This window comes from Oncorhynchus keta, chromosome 5, assembly GCF_023373465.1.
Source record: "Oncorhynchus keta strain PuntledgeMale-10-30-2019 chromosome 5, Oket_V2, whole genome shotgun sequence".
NCBI lineage: Eukaryota > Metazoa > Chordata > Actinopteri > Salmoniformes > Salmonidae > Oncorhynchus > Oncorhynchus keta.
In genome coordinates this window covers 7390164-7409288 of record NC_068425.1, presented here as the reverse complement: position 1 = coordinate 7409288, position 19125 = coordinate 7390164, and the positions used below count along the sequence as shown (strand labels likewise).

Below are 19125 nucleotides of genomic sequence, written 5' to 3'. Positions count from 1 at the left end.
GAACAAATTGCAAAAATCACTGAAGCTGGAAACTTATATCTCCCTCACTAACTTTAAGCATCAGCTGTCAGAGCAGCTTACCGATCACTGTACCTGTACACAGACCATCTGTAAACAGACCACCAAACTACCTCATCCCCACATTGTTATTTTTTTTGTTGCTCTTTTGCACCCCAGTATCTCCACTTGCACATTATCATCTGCATTTCGATCGCGCCAGTGTTAATGCTAAATTGTAATTATTTCGCCAATATGGCCTATTTACTGCCTTACCTCCCTAATCTTACTACATTTGCACACATTGTATATAGATTTTTTCTATTGTGTTATTGACTGTAGGTTTGTTTACCCCATGTGTAACTCTGTTGTTTTTGTCGCACTGCTTGGCTTTATCTTGGCCAGGTCGCAGTTGTAGATCAGAACTTGTTCTAAATGGGCTTACCTGGTTAAATAAAGGTGAAATATATATTTTTTAAATAAATAAACGTAGAATATAGCTCAGCATTTTAATAATTTCTTTTATCAAGTCATTATTGCTCATCTTTATCAAAAGGTGTCAATAATTTCAGACCCAACTCTATATATACACTTATATGATCAATATTACCACACTACGTGTGTGTGTGTGTGTGTGTGTGTGTGTGTGTGTGTGTGTGTGTGTGTGTGTGTGTGTGTGTGTGTGTGTACATGCTCATCAAGTATGAATGCCTGTGTACATCAATAGATTATTCTGGATGTGTATGTTGATTATGGAGTGCATGAGTGTGTGTGTCTATATTCCTTTGCTGTTTTGACAGCTCTGTTATTAAGGATGACAACTAGGTTAAAGCCCAAACAACTGCACATTTGCAGACAGCCATTCCCCCTGCCCCCCCAAAAATGTAAAAGCCTCCAGCTAAAAGTAGACCAGATACACACATCCTCCTTGGGACCCAAAAAAGAAAAACAACCAGGGGGAAAAAAAATAGAAAAAAACATGCCCATTTAATGAAGATTTCTTCCAGGAGAGATGGAAGAAGGGTTTGCCTGGGTGCAGGAGAGGACTGTATGTGTGTGTGTGCTTCATGACAGTGAGCCCTACCTAACCATCAAACACACACACACACGGTACACCTATGGGAGGGGGGCTGTGTAGTTGCACTAGTTAGGCTAGCACTAACCTGTGCTTCACCGCAGTCCCAGTGGAGGGCCAATATACATTCAGATGCTGGCAACCTTCAATTAACGAGGATACTTTATATAGCATGCTGGAGCTCAATTTGGGAGCCGGAGTGTTTTCTAGGCCATACGTTTCGTGTAGACTGAGTAGTCAGTCTACACAGTTACGGTGTAGAACTCTGGTACTGGTTTTACTCTCTCCGCAGCACTTGACTGATATTAAAGTCATTCACTGGCCTGAGAGTTCAGGCTTCCCAAGTCCTTGGGGGACAAAGCGAGAGAGAGGGCGATAGAGGCGAGGGAAGAGTAAGAACGAGCGAGCAAAAGAGAGAGAAACACAATGTGAGATGGATGGAGAGAAAAAGAGCATGGCCAGTGTCTCACCTTGCAGCCCTCGCAGGCGCTGACTCCATAGTGGTATCCCGAGGACTTGTCCGCACAAACAAAGCAGGGTTTGTAGATTCGCGGGGGAGGGGGCGGCGAGGGGGGACTGGGGACTATCTCCTCCGAGCTGGTGCTCTGGGTCTCTATAGCTGCAGAGAGAGAGAGAGAGCGAGAGAGCGAGAAAGGGGAGCGGGAGATTAGGTTAGTTTTATCTATAGGCCTGGATGATCATAAAAAGACACACAACGATGCTATTACTTAGCCTAAATCACCGTTTAAGACGTGGTGGAAACAAGTGACAACGACACATTGCAACAAGTTGACCGCATGAAAGATTCAGTGGAACCACAGATGGTCATTGGGTCGCTAACTTGCAACACAGTTCACTTGAATAATTACCACACCTTGATGGAACTGCATGTTGCTCTGAGAGAGAAAGAGAGAGAAAGAGAAAGAGAAAAAGAGAGAGAGAGAGAAAGAGAGAGGAGAGAGGGGAGAGATTCAAATAGATCAAAAGAGAATTAGGATGAAAGAGTGAATGGGAATATGAGAGAGAGAGAAGCACATGGTGATAAAGCAGATGATGTTACCGTCTGTGGTGGGCCGCTCCCTAGAAAGCCTCTATAATAGCATCGCCCCGTGTGAGAGGCAACCTGCTGTGGAGAATAGGTCGAGTTGGCCCACGACCTACTTTCTGCTTCATAGAAAGCATGCGCGCACACACACACACACACACTGGGAGTAGTGCCAGCAATAATGAATGGAGTTGTGCTTGTCACCGAGGAGGAGAGAGAGAAAGAGGCAGGAGAAACACACAAAACTGCTCCATTAAAAGAGCTCTAGAGAACACACAGCCATGTTAGCAACCATGGCTTGCCAGCCAATCAAGAGTCTTCCTAGGAGCCTCCGTGACCAATCAGGGCTCACTCAGGCATTATTGTGGCTCATAGCGGTAGCCATAGCGACCAATCACTATCCACAACGGTACAATTTCCATGATGACAATGAGCAAATGAGCTCCAACAGTAGTGTCTTATTAGAGGCTATTGCCAATGATGAATGATCACAGCAATGAATAACATCTCAGTCACGAGAGTGCATTCAAACCACATTCAAACGAGTAGTGTATTAGCTGCTAGCCTTTTAACAGCAGAAAGTAGACCATATACAGTGCCTAGTTAAAGTCTACACACCCCTGGCACAGTCTTTACATTTTGCGGCCTTAAAATGTCCTCTGTACCGAACAAAAAATATAAATGCAACAATTTCAACCATTTTACTGAGTTACAGTTCATTTAAGGAAATCGGTCAATTAAAATAAATTAGGCCACAATCTATGGATTTCACATGACTGGGCAGGGGCGCAGTCATGGGTGGGCCTGGGAGTGCATAGGCCCACCCACTTGGGAGCCAGGCCCAGCCAATCAGATGACTTTTCCCCACAAAGGGGCTTTATTACAGACTGAAATACTCCTCAATTTCATCAGCTGTCCGGGTGGCTAGTCTCATACAATCCCACAGGTGAAGAAGTCAGATGTGGGGGTCCTGGGTGGGCGTGGTTACGCGTGATCTGCGGTTGTGAGGCAAGTTGGACATACTGCTAAATTCTCTAAAATGACTTATGTAGAGAAGTTAACATTACATTATTTGGCAACAGCTCTGGTGGACATTCCTGCAGTCAGCATGCCAATTGCACTCTCTCTCAAAACTTGAGACATGTGTGGTGTTGTGTGACAAAACTGCACAAGGTGCACCTGTGTAAATGGTCATGCAGTTTAATCCGCTTCTTGATATGTCACACCTGGCAGGTGGATGGATTATTTTGGCAAAGGAGAAATGCTCACTAACAGGGATGTAACCAAATTTGTGAAACATTCGAGAGAAATAAGCTTTTGAGCATTTGGAAAAATTCTGGGATCTTTTATTTCAGCTCATGAAACTTGGGAACACCACTTTACATGTTGCGTTTATATATTCTTTCTTTATAGAAAGGGATTAAATTACATTTGTTCCCATACAGAGCTACATAACTTACTCCAATTTTCAAAGTGAAAGAAAGTTAGATCTTTCTTTTTCTTCCAGAAAATGAACTAAAAAACATAGATGCCTGGATTGCGTACATCTTCACACCCCAGAGTTAATACTTGATGGAAGCATGTTCTTCTTACTCTGTGAATCATTTTGAATAATATTCTATCAACTTTGCACAACTCCTAGGGCAACACATGCCCATTGTTTTTGTCAAAGTTGCTCAAGCTCAGTAAATCTGGTTGGGAATCATTGATGGACAGCATCAAGCAAATTTAAGTCGGGACTGAGACTAGGCCAACTATTGGAAAGCCAGTCTGGTGTTTCTTTAGCATTCAAATGTGTGTAATTGTCTCGCTGAAAAATAAAACTCTATCCCAGGGTTAGGTTTTCAGAACACTGAGGTGGGCTTTCCTTAAATTCTTTACCTGGGCTTTGCTCATTTCATATTTATTTTGATCCTGACAAACTTCCCGGTCCCTGCCGATGACAAGCATACGCACAACATGATGCTGCCACCACAATACTTGAAAATACATAGGGTTTCACTCTGTGTTGTGTTGTATAGGATTTGACCCAAACCTTTAGTTTCGGCCAAAAGGTTTATGTATTTGCCGTGTTGCCGTTCAGTATTACTTAACGGCCTCGTTGCAAACAGAATGGATGATTTGGATTTTTTTATTTTTTTTAAAACACTGGCTTCCTTCTTTTCACTTTTGTCATACAGGTCAGTATTGTGGGGTGAATACAATGTTGTCGATACCTTTCTATTTTCAAGTACTGTTGTGGCAGCATCACGTTATGGGTATGCTTGTCGCCGGCAGGGACTGGGGAGTTTGTTAGGATAAAAAAAAATATGAAAGGAGCAGAGCCCAAGTAAAACGTTAAGAGGAAAACCTTCCTCAGTCCTTTGAAGAGCCAACACTGGGATATAATTGATTTTTTCAGAGGGACAATTACACACATTTTAAGACGAAAGACACACCAGAATGGCTTTCCATGAGAAATTTAGTGTTCCTGAGCGGTCCCGTCTCAGTGCTGACTTAAATCTGCTTGAAAATCTGAGACAAGATTTGAATATTGCTGTTCATTAATGACTCCCAACCAAACTTACTGAGCTTGATCAATGGATATATGTTACCCTAAAAGTTGTGCAAGGTTGATAGAATCTTCTTTTTTTCAAAAATGATTCCCAGCTGCAATGGGTGCCAAAAGTGCTTCCATCACATATTAACTCTGGGGGTGTGATATGACATGCACAATCAATACATCATCATTTTGTATTTTTTTTGTCATTTTGAAAAAATGTACATAATTTTTCTATCCCTTTGAAAATGTGGAGTAGGTCACGTAGATCATTTGGAAAAATCTAAATTAATCCCTTTGTTGATGACATTTTAAGGCAGCAAAATGTGAAGAATGTAAGGCGTGTAGACTTTCACGAGCGACTGTATGTGTTATGAAAAGGGAAACATGTCTGATGCCGTGTGATGAGAAACAGTAATCTTGTGTAATCACAGTCCATCATGTAAGCTCCTCCACTTCTTGGAAGAGGGGCTTACATCATTTGGAATAATATGCGAGGGAGACCCTGAACACGCACGCACGCACACACACACAGGGTCACATACAGCTTACATACATGTACACACAACACACCTTCAACCTTTCAGAGCTCTGTGTGTGTGTGTGTGTGTGTGTGTGTGTGTGTGTGTGTGTGTGTGTGTGTGTGTGTGTGTGTGTGATGCTTAGGGGTCCAACTTGAACACTGGAGTGTTAGTAAATGCTCCATTTTTACCCCAGGACACACAGAACCTGCCAGGCAGCATGAGAGGACGAAAGGGGGAAAGGAACACACGCACATTGACCTGACCCAACAACACATATTTATGGCCCTAACCCACCATGTGAAAGTTGATGCATGAATCTGTTCTACATGTTCTAGTGTATGTGTGTGTGTGTGTGTGTGAGAGAGAGAGAGAGACTTCTCGTGTACAATCTTACTCGTTTCCATCATCACCACACTAAACCCCCACACATTCTTCTACCTTTCACTCTCATCCCTTTCACTCCCTCTACATTTACCTCCCCCTGTATCTCTCCTGTTCTCTCTCCAGATTCTTCCCATTCTCTCTCTACAAGCCAAACACCCTGTCCTGTAGTCTTCCAATCCCCAGCCATGTTCCCCTCTGCCCTTTTCCCTTTGACCCCCAGCCATCTCCGGTCCTCGCCCTTACCGGCTTCCCCCAATATTTCCTGACATAACACACATTCCAGTGTCTGCTGCCCCCCCCTCTTATTTCTGCAAGCTCAGTCCACCTTCCCATCAGTGCTGGGTAGGTTCCAACAATAACACTGGTATAGGGCCTGAGGTTGGAATTCCAAAACACCTTTTACCATCAAACAAAAAAAAATGTGTGTGTGTGCATGTGTGGGAATGTGTGTGTATGATGAGAGAGTGAGTCAGTCGGGGAGTGTGCGTGCATACTTACGGTACATCCATCCTAGCTCTACGAAGTATTCTTTTCGAAACAGACCAGATTTTCGCTGTGTGTGAGAATGAAACGAGAGGGAAAAGTAAAGAAAGGAAGACATTGGCAGAGACCGGGATAGTGTGGAAGAATACGAGAGAGAGAGAGAGAGAGAGAGAGAGAGAGAGAGAGAGAGAGAGAGAGAGGGGATGAGGAAAAGCGATAAGAGACTATCCAGGATCACTCCAGTGATCTCTGGGTTTGGAACAGATGAGGAACAGGACCAGCGGTTTAGAAAACATGGCACCACTATATTAGCTTTGGCCATCCGCTGTTTGTCCTACGGACAATTTATTCCAACATAAAAACAGGGGAGAAAAAAAAACTAGAGAAGAAAACAATGCATTCACTGCCTGTTGTTGTCCTGCCAAGGCCCTTCCCCTGGTGTCCTCGGTCGCTCTGAATAGCTCAATACAAAACATATTTTAAAAAATTAAAAGAATGATTTTAAATAAACTCGACAAATACACAATGGAAAAGCTCGGACTCTCGGGATGCTGGAAGTCAGACGAGCCTAAATGCTACCAGATCACCCCGCCACTCTCTGTCATTCAGCACAGATCCTGAATCAGAAGTAATGAGAGCGTCTCCACGATACTAACTGGAGGATGCGTTCAGTTTTTGACCCGAGAACAGTGCTTCAAAGTGTGTGGAGGGAGGAAGTGAATCTGTTTTCCTTGCGGGTCAATTACCAATTGATTTTCCTGGAACAACTTTGAGGATTACTGACTCGGATCTACTAGACTTTTTACAGATGTCTAGATATGTAGACATTAGTCGATCACTATGATGAATGGTACCAGTTCTATATATCCCATTTGAGCCTGAGCCCCATCTACATTTTTTTAGTCTATGCTTAGCTGCGTCTTTCCAAGTATATCCACTACCAAACCAGCCGGTGTTTCCTGTGTTCAAAATAAGCCAGAGTGTCACTAAAAATACACCAGCCCCAACCGAGACAGAAAGAAGACTAGAGAGAGGAGGATGTGAAGTCTATCTCCTCTCCAGGCACACACACACACACACACAGAGGAAGCAAGTGGCGGTTGAGGCTTTCAGTGCTGTCTCTGTGCCAGCTAAGGGAGGTATTTTGGGCAGGTAGGTACACAGACAACAGAAAAGGCATCAGAAAAAGCGGGTTCAGAAACAAGATGAAAGAGAGCTATGGTGAGAGATACGCTGTAGGTGAAAAGGGAGAGTGAGAGAGGGACACACTGATCTTGTGCTGCTATACGGAATCAAACCAACACGTTGAGGTTACATTTTTTTTTTTTTAAGACACGGGAAGTAAGACATTTCAAACACTTCCATCCTACTCTTTCCCTTTCGCAACACACTCACTCCATTCTCTCACCCCTCTCCATCTCGGATTCTCTCACACTTCTCTCCCTCTCCTTCCCTCTCCCGCCTTCGCACGCAGTCTTCTTGTGGCGCGCCAGCCTCCTGTTCCCTGGAGTCATGTCTGACCTCTTTTCTGCCAAGCTGTCCTTGTATGAGTCCTGACTCTTGTATGAGTGGCACATTTCAGGGTGAAAGAGGGACATCCTCGACTTCACTTCACTCTACTCTACCTGCACGCCTGGCGCTATGCCACCCAAACTGGTCCCAGACGCCATGTGTTAAATAAACCATGAGTGATAATAAACCAGGATTTTATTCGATGAAAGACCAACCGATCAGGTCATCACTAATCAATCCTCCCAGGTAGGCGATGTACACCAGCTACAGTGAGCTAGCGTCGCTAACGACTAGCCTCCGCCGGACCTTCTTGTCATCTCAGCTAAATAGGGACATTTGAGAAGAGGCCAACAAGATGCCAAAAGGCAGTTCACCCTGATCAAGGACATGACTGGGCTATTATGAAGGGCTCAAAAGAGCCAAACTGAAGGGCCCATTCAGCCAAACTGACATCTACTTTAATAATCACTTTATTTGCCACATGCGCCGAATACAACAGGTGTAGACGTTACCGTGAAATGAGTACTTACAAACCCCCCCCCCCAAAAAAAAATAATGTAATAAATAAAGAAGTCTGAGTTGTTGGTTAAATAAGAAAATATGGGCAAAAAATAAATGTATAAAAATTGTAAAATAGTGGGTATACAGGGGGCACCCAGTCGAGGTAATTGAGATAATATGTACATGTGGTTAGGGGGTAAAGTGACTATGCATAGATAATAAACAGCGAGTAGCAGAAGCGTAAAAGGGGGGGTCAATGCAAATAATCAAATGCTACCCGGACTAACTGTTTAGCAGTCGTATCGCTCGAGGGTAGGAGCTGTTAAGGAGCCCTTTGTACCTTAGATTTGGTGCTCCGGTACTGCTTGCCACACGAGTAACAGAGAGAACAGTTTATGATTAGGGTGGCTGGAGTCTACGTACCACCCTCGTACTACCCTTGTACCACACTCGTACCACCCCCGTACCACCCCCGTACTACCCTCCGTAGCAGTCAGATGCCGAGCAGTTGCCAATTTGAGCGGTGATGCAACCAGATGCTCTCGAGGGTGGGTCTGTAGAACTTGAGGATCTGGGGACCCATGCCAAAGCCATGGAAGGCAGACTCAATTAGCCACCAGCATCACACAGGAGGACTTTCTCCTTCCCTCTTTCTTTCCATCCCTCCCATCAGGCAAAATTATGGGTGTCCTCTCTCACTACCCCTCCCCTCCGCTTTTTGCGTATATAAAAAAAAGGCTAATTTAACTAAGCAAGTCAGTTAAGAACACATTCTTATTTACAATGACAGCCTACACCCTAGCCAAAACCAGACGACGTACGCCGCCCTATGGACTCCCAAGTACAGCCGGATGTGATGCAGCCTGGATTTGAACCAGGTACTGCAGTGATGCCTCGTGCACTAAGATGCAGTGTCTTAGACCACTGCGCCACTTTGGGACTCAATTCCAAACAAGTGTTTCCATGGAGGCATGCTAACTGGGGGAGAAACATGACCAAGAGTTTCTGTTGTTGTTCTTGAATAAAGCAAAGTATTTTCTATCTCAATCTGGCTTTACCCTTCAAGTTTTCTGTTCTTGTTATTAGTTATTATGGGGTCATGGAGCATTCAATTTCGGTTCCATGCAGCACATCACCCACAACCCATCACCCACAACCCGGGTGATATCAGCACAACACTGAGCTATAGTTAAAAGGTTCAGTAGGTAGCTTCCCTAGTTACCGGATCCAATTCACATAGAAATATTAGTTATAGATCTTTCATTCTCTTTGAAAACGAGTCTGATAAGCAGTCGATCCATTCTTTGAGCTCTGTTTCTATGCTTCCCATTCCTAAGTTAAGCTTTTGCATAATTTTTGGTTTTTCACACCGGCTTCAAACAGCTGAATATATGATTTCTTTGGTTATTGAAAATATATTTCACAGCGGTTTAGATTGTACAGTTACTCAAATCACTATACATTGCTTTTTTTGCCACATAAACTAAAATTGGCGAACAAAATCAACTTTTTATCAACCATGTAATGGCGGAGCGATTTCTACGACACATTGGGCATTTAAGAGCTTCCTTAGCTGCTCAAATGGAGAGCTGATCACCTGACTGACAGCGGTGGGGATCGTATGGTGGAGAGGGGGAGGGGTCGGGGGTAGGCGAGTGGCAGAGGGCTCTCATATTTCCAATAACCCCCCTGGGCCCTGTTGACCTGTCTGTCTGCCTGGCGTGACCTTGTGCTTGCACCATTTGACCCCTAGCTGACAGATGGACCAGTTTGGCTGGCTGAGGGGACCATTAGTGTTTGTGTCGGATCTGAGGGTCTCGTCACAGAGGCACAGACAAAAAAACAAACAAATCACGTACACATTTAACCACGTCCACACAGGCGGTAACCGATGCTCAATAAACACGCACACAAATCGTCCGTCGCGGAGATACAGCAGAAGAGCGCGCAGACGGCGCAAACGCACTGATAAATCGTGGAGTTAACCCAAAGTTCCATATACTACTGGGCATTATCCACACGCCCATCTGGGGCATTAGATCAGGGGAGGGAGGCTATAGGCCCAGCAGCTCCTCCTGAGAAGGCCTTCGAAGAGGGAGTTTATCAATTAGTAAACACAGTCAAAACCAGTGCTACTGTACACGCCCACCACTTACCCTCTCGCCGGAGAACGGCCTGGATAGGAGAGAGGCCGCTGCTCCCCTCTGAAATATTTAAAAGCTCCAATCATTATAGTGCTACGAGGTAAATGGATGAGGCCAATGGATGAGGCCAGTGGAAGATTGTGTCAGGGGAAGGGGGTCGTCTGTGTTATAGAGTAAAAGAGTAGAAGGGGAAAGTGGAGGGGGGGTGGAGCAGAGGAAGATGAGGGATTGTGAGTTTGTCTCTCTCTGTGTGTGTGTGTGTGTGTGTGTGTGTGTGTGTGAGAAAGAGAGAGTGAGATAAAAGGAGAAGAAGAAAAAAAAATAGGGCCGAGCATGAAAGGGAGGCGGCTGCATACCTCGCAGCAGCAGCGTTGGCGGTAGTCCCCGGGGGAGCAAGAGGATCCTGGTACAGTTACTAAGCCTCCCTCGCTCTCTCTCCTCTCCTCCCGCTCTTCAAATGGCTCACTGTGAATGTATTATAGTCTTCTCTCACAGACATTTGCCTCTCCTCACAGAAAACAACTCCCACCATTGTCATGCAAGTGGGGAACCAGGGACAGATATCAACTAACTCACGGACTGAGGAAACTAAAGACAAGGACGAGTCAAAATGTTTTTTGAAATGTTTTTTTAACATATACCCCTAGTGTTGCACGGTACACTGGAACTTCGGTACTTTCTAGATACTGGAACATGAAAAATGGTTCGGCACTAGAATTTGTGTTACTTTCGATACATCTGTCAAATGTGTCTCACAGTTCAACTCTGTCTATCAGCGGAGTCAATGTATGTCCCCCTTATAGCGCGAAAACACAGTGCCTGCTCCACTTAGCCTGCACTAGGAGTCTGGACTGCATCGTGTTAGCGCCCTGTTCATGCTGCACCCAAGTTAACACACTTAAATAATGCGGTATATAATGCCTGGAGGAATGTTGCAACTTTTAATTTCTGTTCGCAAAACAATGTCCATACAGGCTAGAACACAATCAAATGCAAGAAGCTTCCAGCTTCGTAGGCGAACTTTCCTTCCAGCGTGTAGCTGAAGCTATGATCAATTCACTACACTAGTACTTTGTTTGTGACAATATGAAAATCATAACCGCAAAATATGCGGATTTCAAAGCGGATTGCCACCAACACTTTTTTGATTCACTTAAAAATTGGTCTCTTATCTCTTATCTACAAAGCTCGCCAGTTTATAGTCCTAAAGACCAGGAATGAGTTACCTCTGGTTTATTCCGCCATTCCTATGGGGAAAATTAATGGGGGTTTTGGGATAAACGCTGAAAGTAAGGTCTGAGGTTAACACAGGCTTAGGAGATCTTATACGTTTTGTTCTATGAGATAATAGTCAGTCGGTTAGAATGACCTTTATGAATAAGGAAGCCTTTGTACATAAACGCTTCAAAATTCCCCAACAGTGACGTTTAGCTGATGAAGATTAGCTCCTAAAACAAAACGTATCATTTCACCTAAGCCTGTGTTTACCACAGACCTCATTTTCAGCGTTTATCCCCCCAAAAAAACGCAGATCATTGCACCATAGGCTCTGTCCAACGAACCATGGTAGGGTTAGTACCTACAAAAAGACGCCATTACTATGTATCTCGATTGCCTCCGCGAACTGAAAAATTCTGGTTTTCGTGACAACACTATATACTGTACATCTCAGCTTACTGGGCGGTGTAGGATCATGGTTAGTCTTGGACAGGGATGGCTGTCAGAATCTAAACAGTCCTGTATGATTACTATCCTCATCATGTTGGACCTGGGTGGAGGCAAGAGTGTACATTGACATATGTGTGCTTGCTAAGAATGTGGGTGATCATATGTGAGAGAACGGCTCACATGGGCAGGCAGAGACAGAGACAGAGACAGAGAGAGAGAGAGAGAGAGAGAGAGAGAGAGAGAGAGAGAGAGAGAGAGAGAGAGAGAGAGAGAGAGAAAGAAAGGTAGAGAGAGAAAGAAAAGGCAGGCAGTTGGGATGTAGGTCATCCAGGGAGGCAGGCAGGCCAACTCCAGATCCAGCTCTAGACTGTCAGTGCTGTGTTAGTCACAGCCCTGGATCCAACCCAACGAACCCCAACCTACAGACACACAAACACACAGGGTGACTCATCGCTCCGAACTCCGGCCCCTGGCCCCCAGCCTCCGATTGGTGGGCCGGAGGACTGTTTACATGGCAGAAAAATGACATGAGATAACCCTGAATGGTCCCCAAGGCTCGTACGATTGGCAGACAAGACTTTCAGTTGGAGGGAGAACAGGGAGAGATCCATCCTTTTGCTTTGCAGAGCACTATACTGTATGTAAAACAGACCAACAAGGGTTGCAGTATGCAACCAAGGTCATGGTTCGAAGTGTAAACATGCCAGAGGGGTTAACTGGTGAACAAACAGTAGGACTGTCCTGCATCAGGAGTTCTTTCATTGGTCCTGGACTGTCCTGCATCTGGAGTTCTTTCATTGGTCCTGGACTGTCCTGCATCTGGAGTTCTTTCATTGGTCCTGGACTGTCCTGCATCTGGAGTTCTTTCATTGGTCCTGGACTGTCCTGCATCTGGAGTTCTTTCATTGGTTCTGGACTGTCCTGCATCTGCAGTTCTTTCATTGGTCCTGGACTGTCCTGCATCTGGAGTTCTTTCATTGGTCCTGGGCTGTCCTGCATCTGGAGTTCTTTCTGTCCATTGTGCATCTCTTCCCTTTTTCCTCACCTTGATCCCTCTCAGAGTGAGCAATCAGTCCCTGCCCCTTTAGAGCTAGCAGCGGGAAAGGAGTGGCAGTGAAACAATAGGGACCGGGGCCAAAGCCTGGCAGTGAAACAATAGGGACCGGGGCCAAAGCCTGGCAGTGAAACAATAGGGACCGGGGCCAAAGCCTGGCAGTGAAACAATAGGGACCGGGGCCAAAGCCTGGCAGTGAAACAATAGGGACCGGGGCCAAAGCCTGGCAGTGAAACAATAGGGACCGGGGCCAAAGCCTGGCAGTGAAACAATAGGGACCGGGGCCAAAGCCTGGCAGTGAAACAATAGGGACCGGGGCCAAAGCCTGGCAGTGAAACAATAGGGACCGGGGCCAAAGCCTGGCAGTGAAGCAATAGGGACCGGGGCCAAAGCCTGGCAGTGAAGCAATAGGGACCGGGGCCAAAGCCTGGCAGTGAAACAATAGGGACCGGGTCATTGGGAAGCCATTAGGACCGGGTTTAAAGCCTGGCAGTCAAGCCATTGGGACCAGGTTTAAAGTCTGGCAGTCAAGCCATTGGGACCGGGGCTAAAGTCTGGCACCAGTCCACTGGGGGGAACCAGGTGGTTAACCCCCATGTCATCTCTGGGCTTTGTTTCTGACAGATAAATCTACAGGGATTATCACCCCAGCAGACAATGGCATCGTAATCCCACCCGCTCAGCCCAGCATATTGACCAGAGGGAGTACCATGGGTCAGTACTCTGGTCCATTAGGCCAGTCTGGGCTGATTCTGGCTGTCGGCCCGGGAGGTTAGGACCTCGTACTGGGATATTTGTGTGTTTTTTAAAATGTTTGTTGTGTAACACTTATGCGGTTATCTGTGGTGCTGTGGTGAGTGGCAGGATATTGGCAGAGGTAATCAGGGTTAATCACCTTGCATGACAGAGTGGGAATCTGCTTGAGAATTAGAGTAAGCGGGGGACTGGTCCCAATCACAAAGTATAGAGGTTTTTGGGCCTTTAGCCTACTTGGTCTCATACTAGGGGCTTTATTTTCGTGAATAAATAACATTTCATAGTAAGGATTGTTGGGTTATATTCAACTGAAATAAAAACAAGTCTGTTGACATCCTTTACTTTTCAAAACACTGGGTTTCAGTCATTTAACAATGTACATAGATAATAAAATGTAAAAACCCACAAAAAAAACAGATCAAAATGTTTTTGTAAATTTGTACAACTTCATATTTGACCCTGGCCATTGAGTTCAGAGGTCATAAAGTGAAGCTATGGCAGCCTAGCCATACCAGCTAAGTATAGCAGACGGCAGTGATGCTACACTAGCTATCCAGCCTCAGGGGAGTAGAAGGAAGCCCCAGTGATGCTCCCATTTCTGCTGCTGTGACACGCTAGCGTCTCCCTCTTCTCTCTCTCTCGCGTGCGCTCGGGGAACAATGGGCTCAATGATTTCCTCAGACCGGCCCTACTCAGCGCTCTAGTCTCTCATCTCCACTTTAAGACTTTAATCTCTTCCCCCTCGCCTTTCTTTTCTTCCCCTCTGCTGCTCGCCCCCAGCCAGCCTCTCCAGGGCCCCTCTTCAGAGCCAGAATGAAGAGATGAAGGGAGAGAAGGAAAGTGTTGCTTGGAGCTATTGAGGCTGGCTGACGAGAGCGAGACTGTGCTGGGTTTTAGAAGAGAATAAATGACGATGTTCTCTCTTTTGGTACATCTACTGAATACCACAACAACCATAACTACAACCAATGATATTACTACGATACTTAAACAACAACATTACAGAACATAAAGCCGTGACGATCAGTTTTGGAACCGACCACAAGCAGCACAGATGCTTTTTTTGGGGGGCTGCAAAAATGACTCTTGCATAACACCACATCTTTTTAAACCGTTCCGGTCTTATTTCTGTTAACATCTTAACCCAATTCTGCGACTCGGTTGTGATTTTGAATTCTGGGACATAAGACCGTATCGGAGCCGTGGCGCTGGGAGATAACAGCATGGTTTCAACCTGCCCTACCATGTGCCTCAGAAGTGGGTTTGAACTTCTCCCAGCCACCCAGCCTGTTGCACCCCAAAGCTGGGCTAGATCCACATCCTTCCTCCCAGCCAGCCGTGAGATTACCACGTGCCTCAGAGCTGGGCTCAGGGCTGGGCTAGAGGGCATTTCTCTGACTGCAGGAGAAGAGACCCCACGAGGCTTGCTGAAATGCCAGAGCACTCACATCATATCATGCATGACTGCAGAGCGGAATGTGCGCCATGGGGCAGGGCGCTGGCTTGTGTCTTTAACACGCTATCTTCTCTGAAGGGGGGGGTGGGGGGGGGGGCTGTGACTGGCCACTTGTATTCTGGATTGTGTTCTGGTACATTACGGATGTCTGGAAAAGCAATGGTCGGTAGCTATGGGGGAAAATAGGGAAATGGGTTCCCTACTTCCAACAGACAAGCTTGGTAACCCCTGAAAAGTAGAATATACTAGGGATCGTTGCTATTTGTTTCAAGAAAATGTGTATCTACTTTTCAAAGATAAGGGCCAGGAGCAATAGGCTGGAAGTCTTTTTTTTACAAAACAAATCAGGACAGACCTTTAACTACAAAGACAGTGTTCGCAAAACAAATCACTTTTAACGTCCAAGAGTATATTGAAATCATTCAAGGACTCAAGTAAGTGAGCGGGGAACACTGTTACGCTTTTTATCCCATTTCTGTGATGCCTTGGAGGCCTCAGTGCGGCTGTGTCATGATTTTTACTCAGGCATGAGCTGGCCAGCCTCTGTGGGCAGAAATAGCCTATTTCAACACGTGGCCAAGCTCAGCTGGGTAAGACTCAAGTGACTGACAGTGGCTCCTCCACTACTCGGCCAAACCGACCAGCATCAAGATCCCAACTAAAGCAAATTTTTACAGTTTTTAATTTTTAATTTTTTTTAGCGAGGAGCGAAGAAAAGTCAAGACAAGAAAACACACAACTTAGTGCGGAGAAGGGAGGGAGAGGATCAGGCTCGATCTGTCTGTCTCTAAAAGGCTGGAACCAAACTGAACTGTTGCTAAAAACAGAGACGTGTCTTCATCTCCTCCTCCACAACCAAGCTGAGAGAAGGAAATAGGAGCCAAACAGGGAAATGGTTTAATTAGATCACGATTAGTAATGAGATTAGCCCTGTGTCGAGTGTGTGTATCGAGTGTGTGTGTGTGTGTGTGTGTGTGTCAAGTGAGTGAGTCAAGTGATCGTGTGTGTGTGTGTGTGTGGTAAAACCACCACAAGGGCTGACCCAGGAACCCGGGCCTGGTTCTGAAGTGTCCCCTTCATGGAATCAACTATTTATCTACATATAGAGCTTAGCATAAAATCCACGTAGGAAACTAATTAACCAGTAGTAAAGTTAAAAACAGCCCAGCCACGGCTGAGGAGATCCGTGAGATCTCCCAGCTACAGCCACTGACCTACATTCAGCTGCAGCTGCTGTGCCGTGTCTGAGAAAGGGAGGCAGCACTGGGGGATTTCTCCAGAGGTAGGGGTTTGTGTGTGTGTGTGTGTGTGTGTGTGTGTGTGTGTGTGTCCGAATGGATATAGGAATGCGGTTGTGTCTATTAGCAAAAGTGTGTGTGTGTGTGTGTGTGTCTGGCTCTATAAGTACGCAAGCATGCGTGGTGAGATTTAAGAACCTCTTCAACATCAACACCCGCTGAAGATGCCCCGAAGCATCTTCAGCGCAGCGTGACTTTCCTACAAGCGCTGTGTCATGTGTATACATTCATGTGCATCACCGTGTGTATCAACTATAAATAAGTCTGCGAACGTCTCCCTCCCGAGGGTACGGCTGTGTTATTCTTCTGTTTAAAGGAGCATGTTGAAACTCCTCTAATGTGAATGAGAGCGTTCATTAGTAAAGGAGAGAGTGCGTGTGTGTGTGTGTGGCTGGAAGGAAGCAGTGTTGGTTGGATTGTGATAACGAACGAGAACCGACCGTTAGACCTACACCTCCCTCACCTCACCTGGGCAAGACGGGAAAGATCACATTAAAACCCCGGTGGGGGGGGGCATAAAGGAGAGGAGGAGGGAAGGGAGGAGAAGGAGAGATGAAAGGGAGGGAGAGGAGAAGGGAGAAAGACATGGGGTTACGACAGGGGAGGTGGAAAGACGGGATGAGTGAGTGAGCGAGAGACAGCGAGAAGAGGGGACCAGGTTGATGGCAGACACCGAGAGGAATTGGATGAGAGAGACAGAGAGACAGAGAGACAGAGAGACAGAGAGAAGAAGAGGTCCTGGGTGGCGCAGCTGTGAAAAGCACTGGGGTTTGATCCCAGACTGTGTCACAAGCATAGGACGGTGCTCAATTGGCCCAGTGGCGTCCGGGGTTAGGGGAATGTTTGGCCGGTGGGGCTTTCCTTGGCTGATCGTGCTCTTGCGAATCCTTGTGACAAGGCCGGGCGCCTGCAAGCTGACGCCGGGTCGTCAGTCGAACAGCGTTTCCTCCGTCACATTGGTGCGGCTGACGTCCGGGTTCAGAGAGCAGTGTGATAAGAAGTAGGTAGCCAGGCAGGTCATGTTTCAGAGGAAGCCTGATTCGACCTTTGCTTCTCCTGAGCCCAATGAGGAGCTGCACTGATAAGCCAAATTACCTAATTCAGGGGGGGAGAAAAAAAAGCTTGTGATCATACCACCCTGAACACTACTGTTCAGGGTCGGGGCTGGTTAGTACCGGGATGGGATACCGCCTGGGAATTCCAGGTGCCGTAAGCTCAAAAAGATATTTACAAAAAAAGAAAGAGGAGAAGGATTAGCGGGGGGGAGATGAGGGGAGAATCAGTGTGGTGCAAAGGTTAACTTCCTCAGTGTGGAGAGACTGATCTGGGGGGGCAGTTTGGCCAGTTTAGTCCGTTTACACTGCCTTATGTGTAGCTTGACCTACAATCCCTTTTATTATCTGCTCATTTAAAGAGACTCTCCAGTACTTGTTTTAGCTGGCCCACACGGGGGGAAATGTAGGGAGAATGGTGCGGCACAGCTTAAAAAAACTGTTGCTAGGGACTTTGTGGTTAATTAAAAGGTAAGAGAGTCATTCTGCTCATAGATTATGCCTGTATGAACTACACATTGACACATCCAGCCCAAAGCGGGGCGTTCGGAAACACGTAACCGGAGAATTACTTTAAGGTGACACGGTATGCACAACTGCCACACAGCTTTAACCAAAAGGCAACCACGACCCCAAGGTGATGTGTCTGTGTGTGTTAGTATACGGTAAGTAGTGTGTGTGTATGTGTGTGTGAGAGAGAGAGAGATTATAAATACAAAACACGTGTGTATCGATGAGCTTCATCATAATAGCAGAAATAGTATTATTATTATTATTATTGTCTTTGGGAAGTGACGCCAGCCAGTATTACATTTGTCTCCAGTTGTTTCTCTGGCTCCTTAATCCATCATTGTAAGTGCTTACAATCACTTAACTTCTCTTCTCTCCCCCAGAGTCCTCGCTCCAATGAGCGCCTAACTGAAGCTGGGCTTTCAACTCCACTGGTGTCTAATGGCATTCTCCATGTTGACGCGTTTGCAGATCTGACAAAGGCACACGCCCCTTTCCTGGCAATGACATTAAATATAGGATGGGTTTTGACGGGGGCGCCAGGGAGCGAGAGCATGTGAGAGCAAGAAAACGGAGGCTGGTGAGGGGTGCTATGATGGGATGGACGGAATAAACACATTGCACTTCTTTCATCTATCTTCGGATTCTCCCAAATGGCCACGTTCTTCCCCTTAACACAGATGTACATGTATCTATACTTGGTTCAGGACAAGTAGCACCACCCCAGTGAGTTAAGTTGGTTGAACGTCTTTTCAACCAAAAATACATCTTTACAAAGTGTAGTGGTTATAGGGACATGCCATGAAAGAGTTAACCATACTGACTTACAGTGCCTTCGGGAAAGTATTCAGGCGCCTTGACTTGTTCCACATTTTGTTACATTACACTTCTCCCTCGCCCTCATCAATCTACATACAATACCCCATAATGACAAAGCAAACCAGGTTAGGAGGCATTTTTGATAAAACATTTTTTTTTTTAATAAACTGAAATATGACGTTTACATAAGTATTCAGACCCTTTACTTTGTTGAAGTGCCTTTGGCAGCGATTAGAGCCTCCAGTCTTCTTGGGTACGACGCTACAAGATTGGCACATCTGTATTTGGGGATTTTCTCCCATTCTTCT

The 19125-nt window shown here is 45.9% G+C and overlaps 1 protein-coding gene across 3 annotated transcripts in view; it reads right to left on the bottom strand.

Moving 5' to 3' along the window:
* Nucleotides 1-19125, bottom strand: part of LOC118384139 (retinoic acid receptor alpha) — a 202873-nt gene that overhangs the window by 21705 nt on the left and 162043 nt on the right. For all 3 annotated transcript variants that reach the window (XM_052518621.1, XM_052518623.1, XM_052518622.1), the window contains one exon: nucleotides 1543-1691. In XM_052518621.1, coding sequence (XP_052374581.1) covers nucleotides 1543-1691 — 149 coding nt within the window. The remainder of the gene's footprint in view (nucleotides 1-1542; nucleotides 1692-19125) is intronic.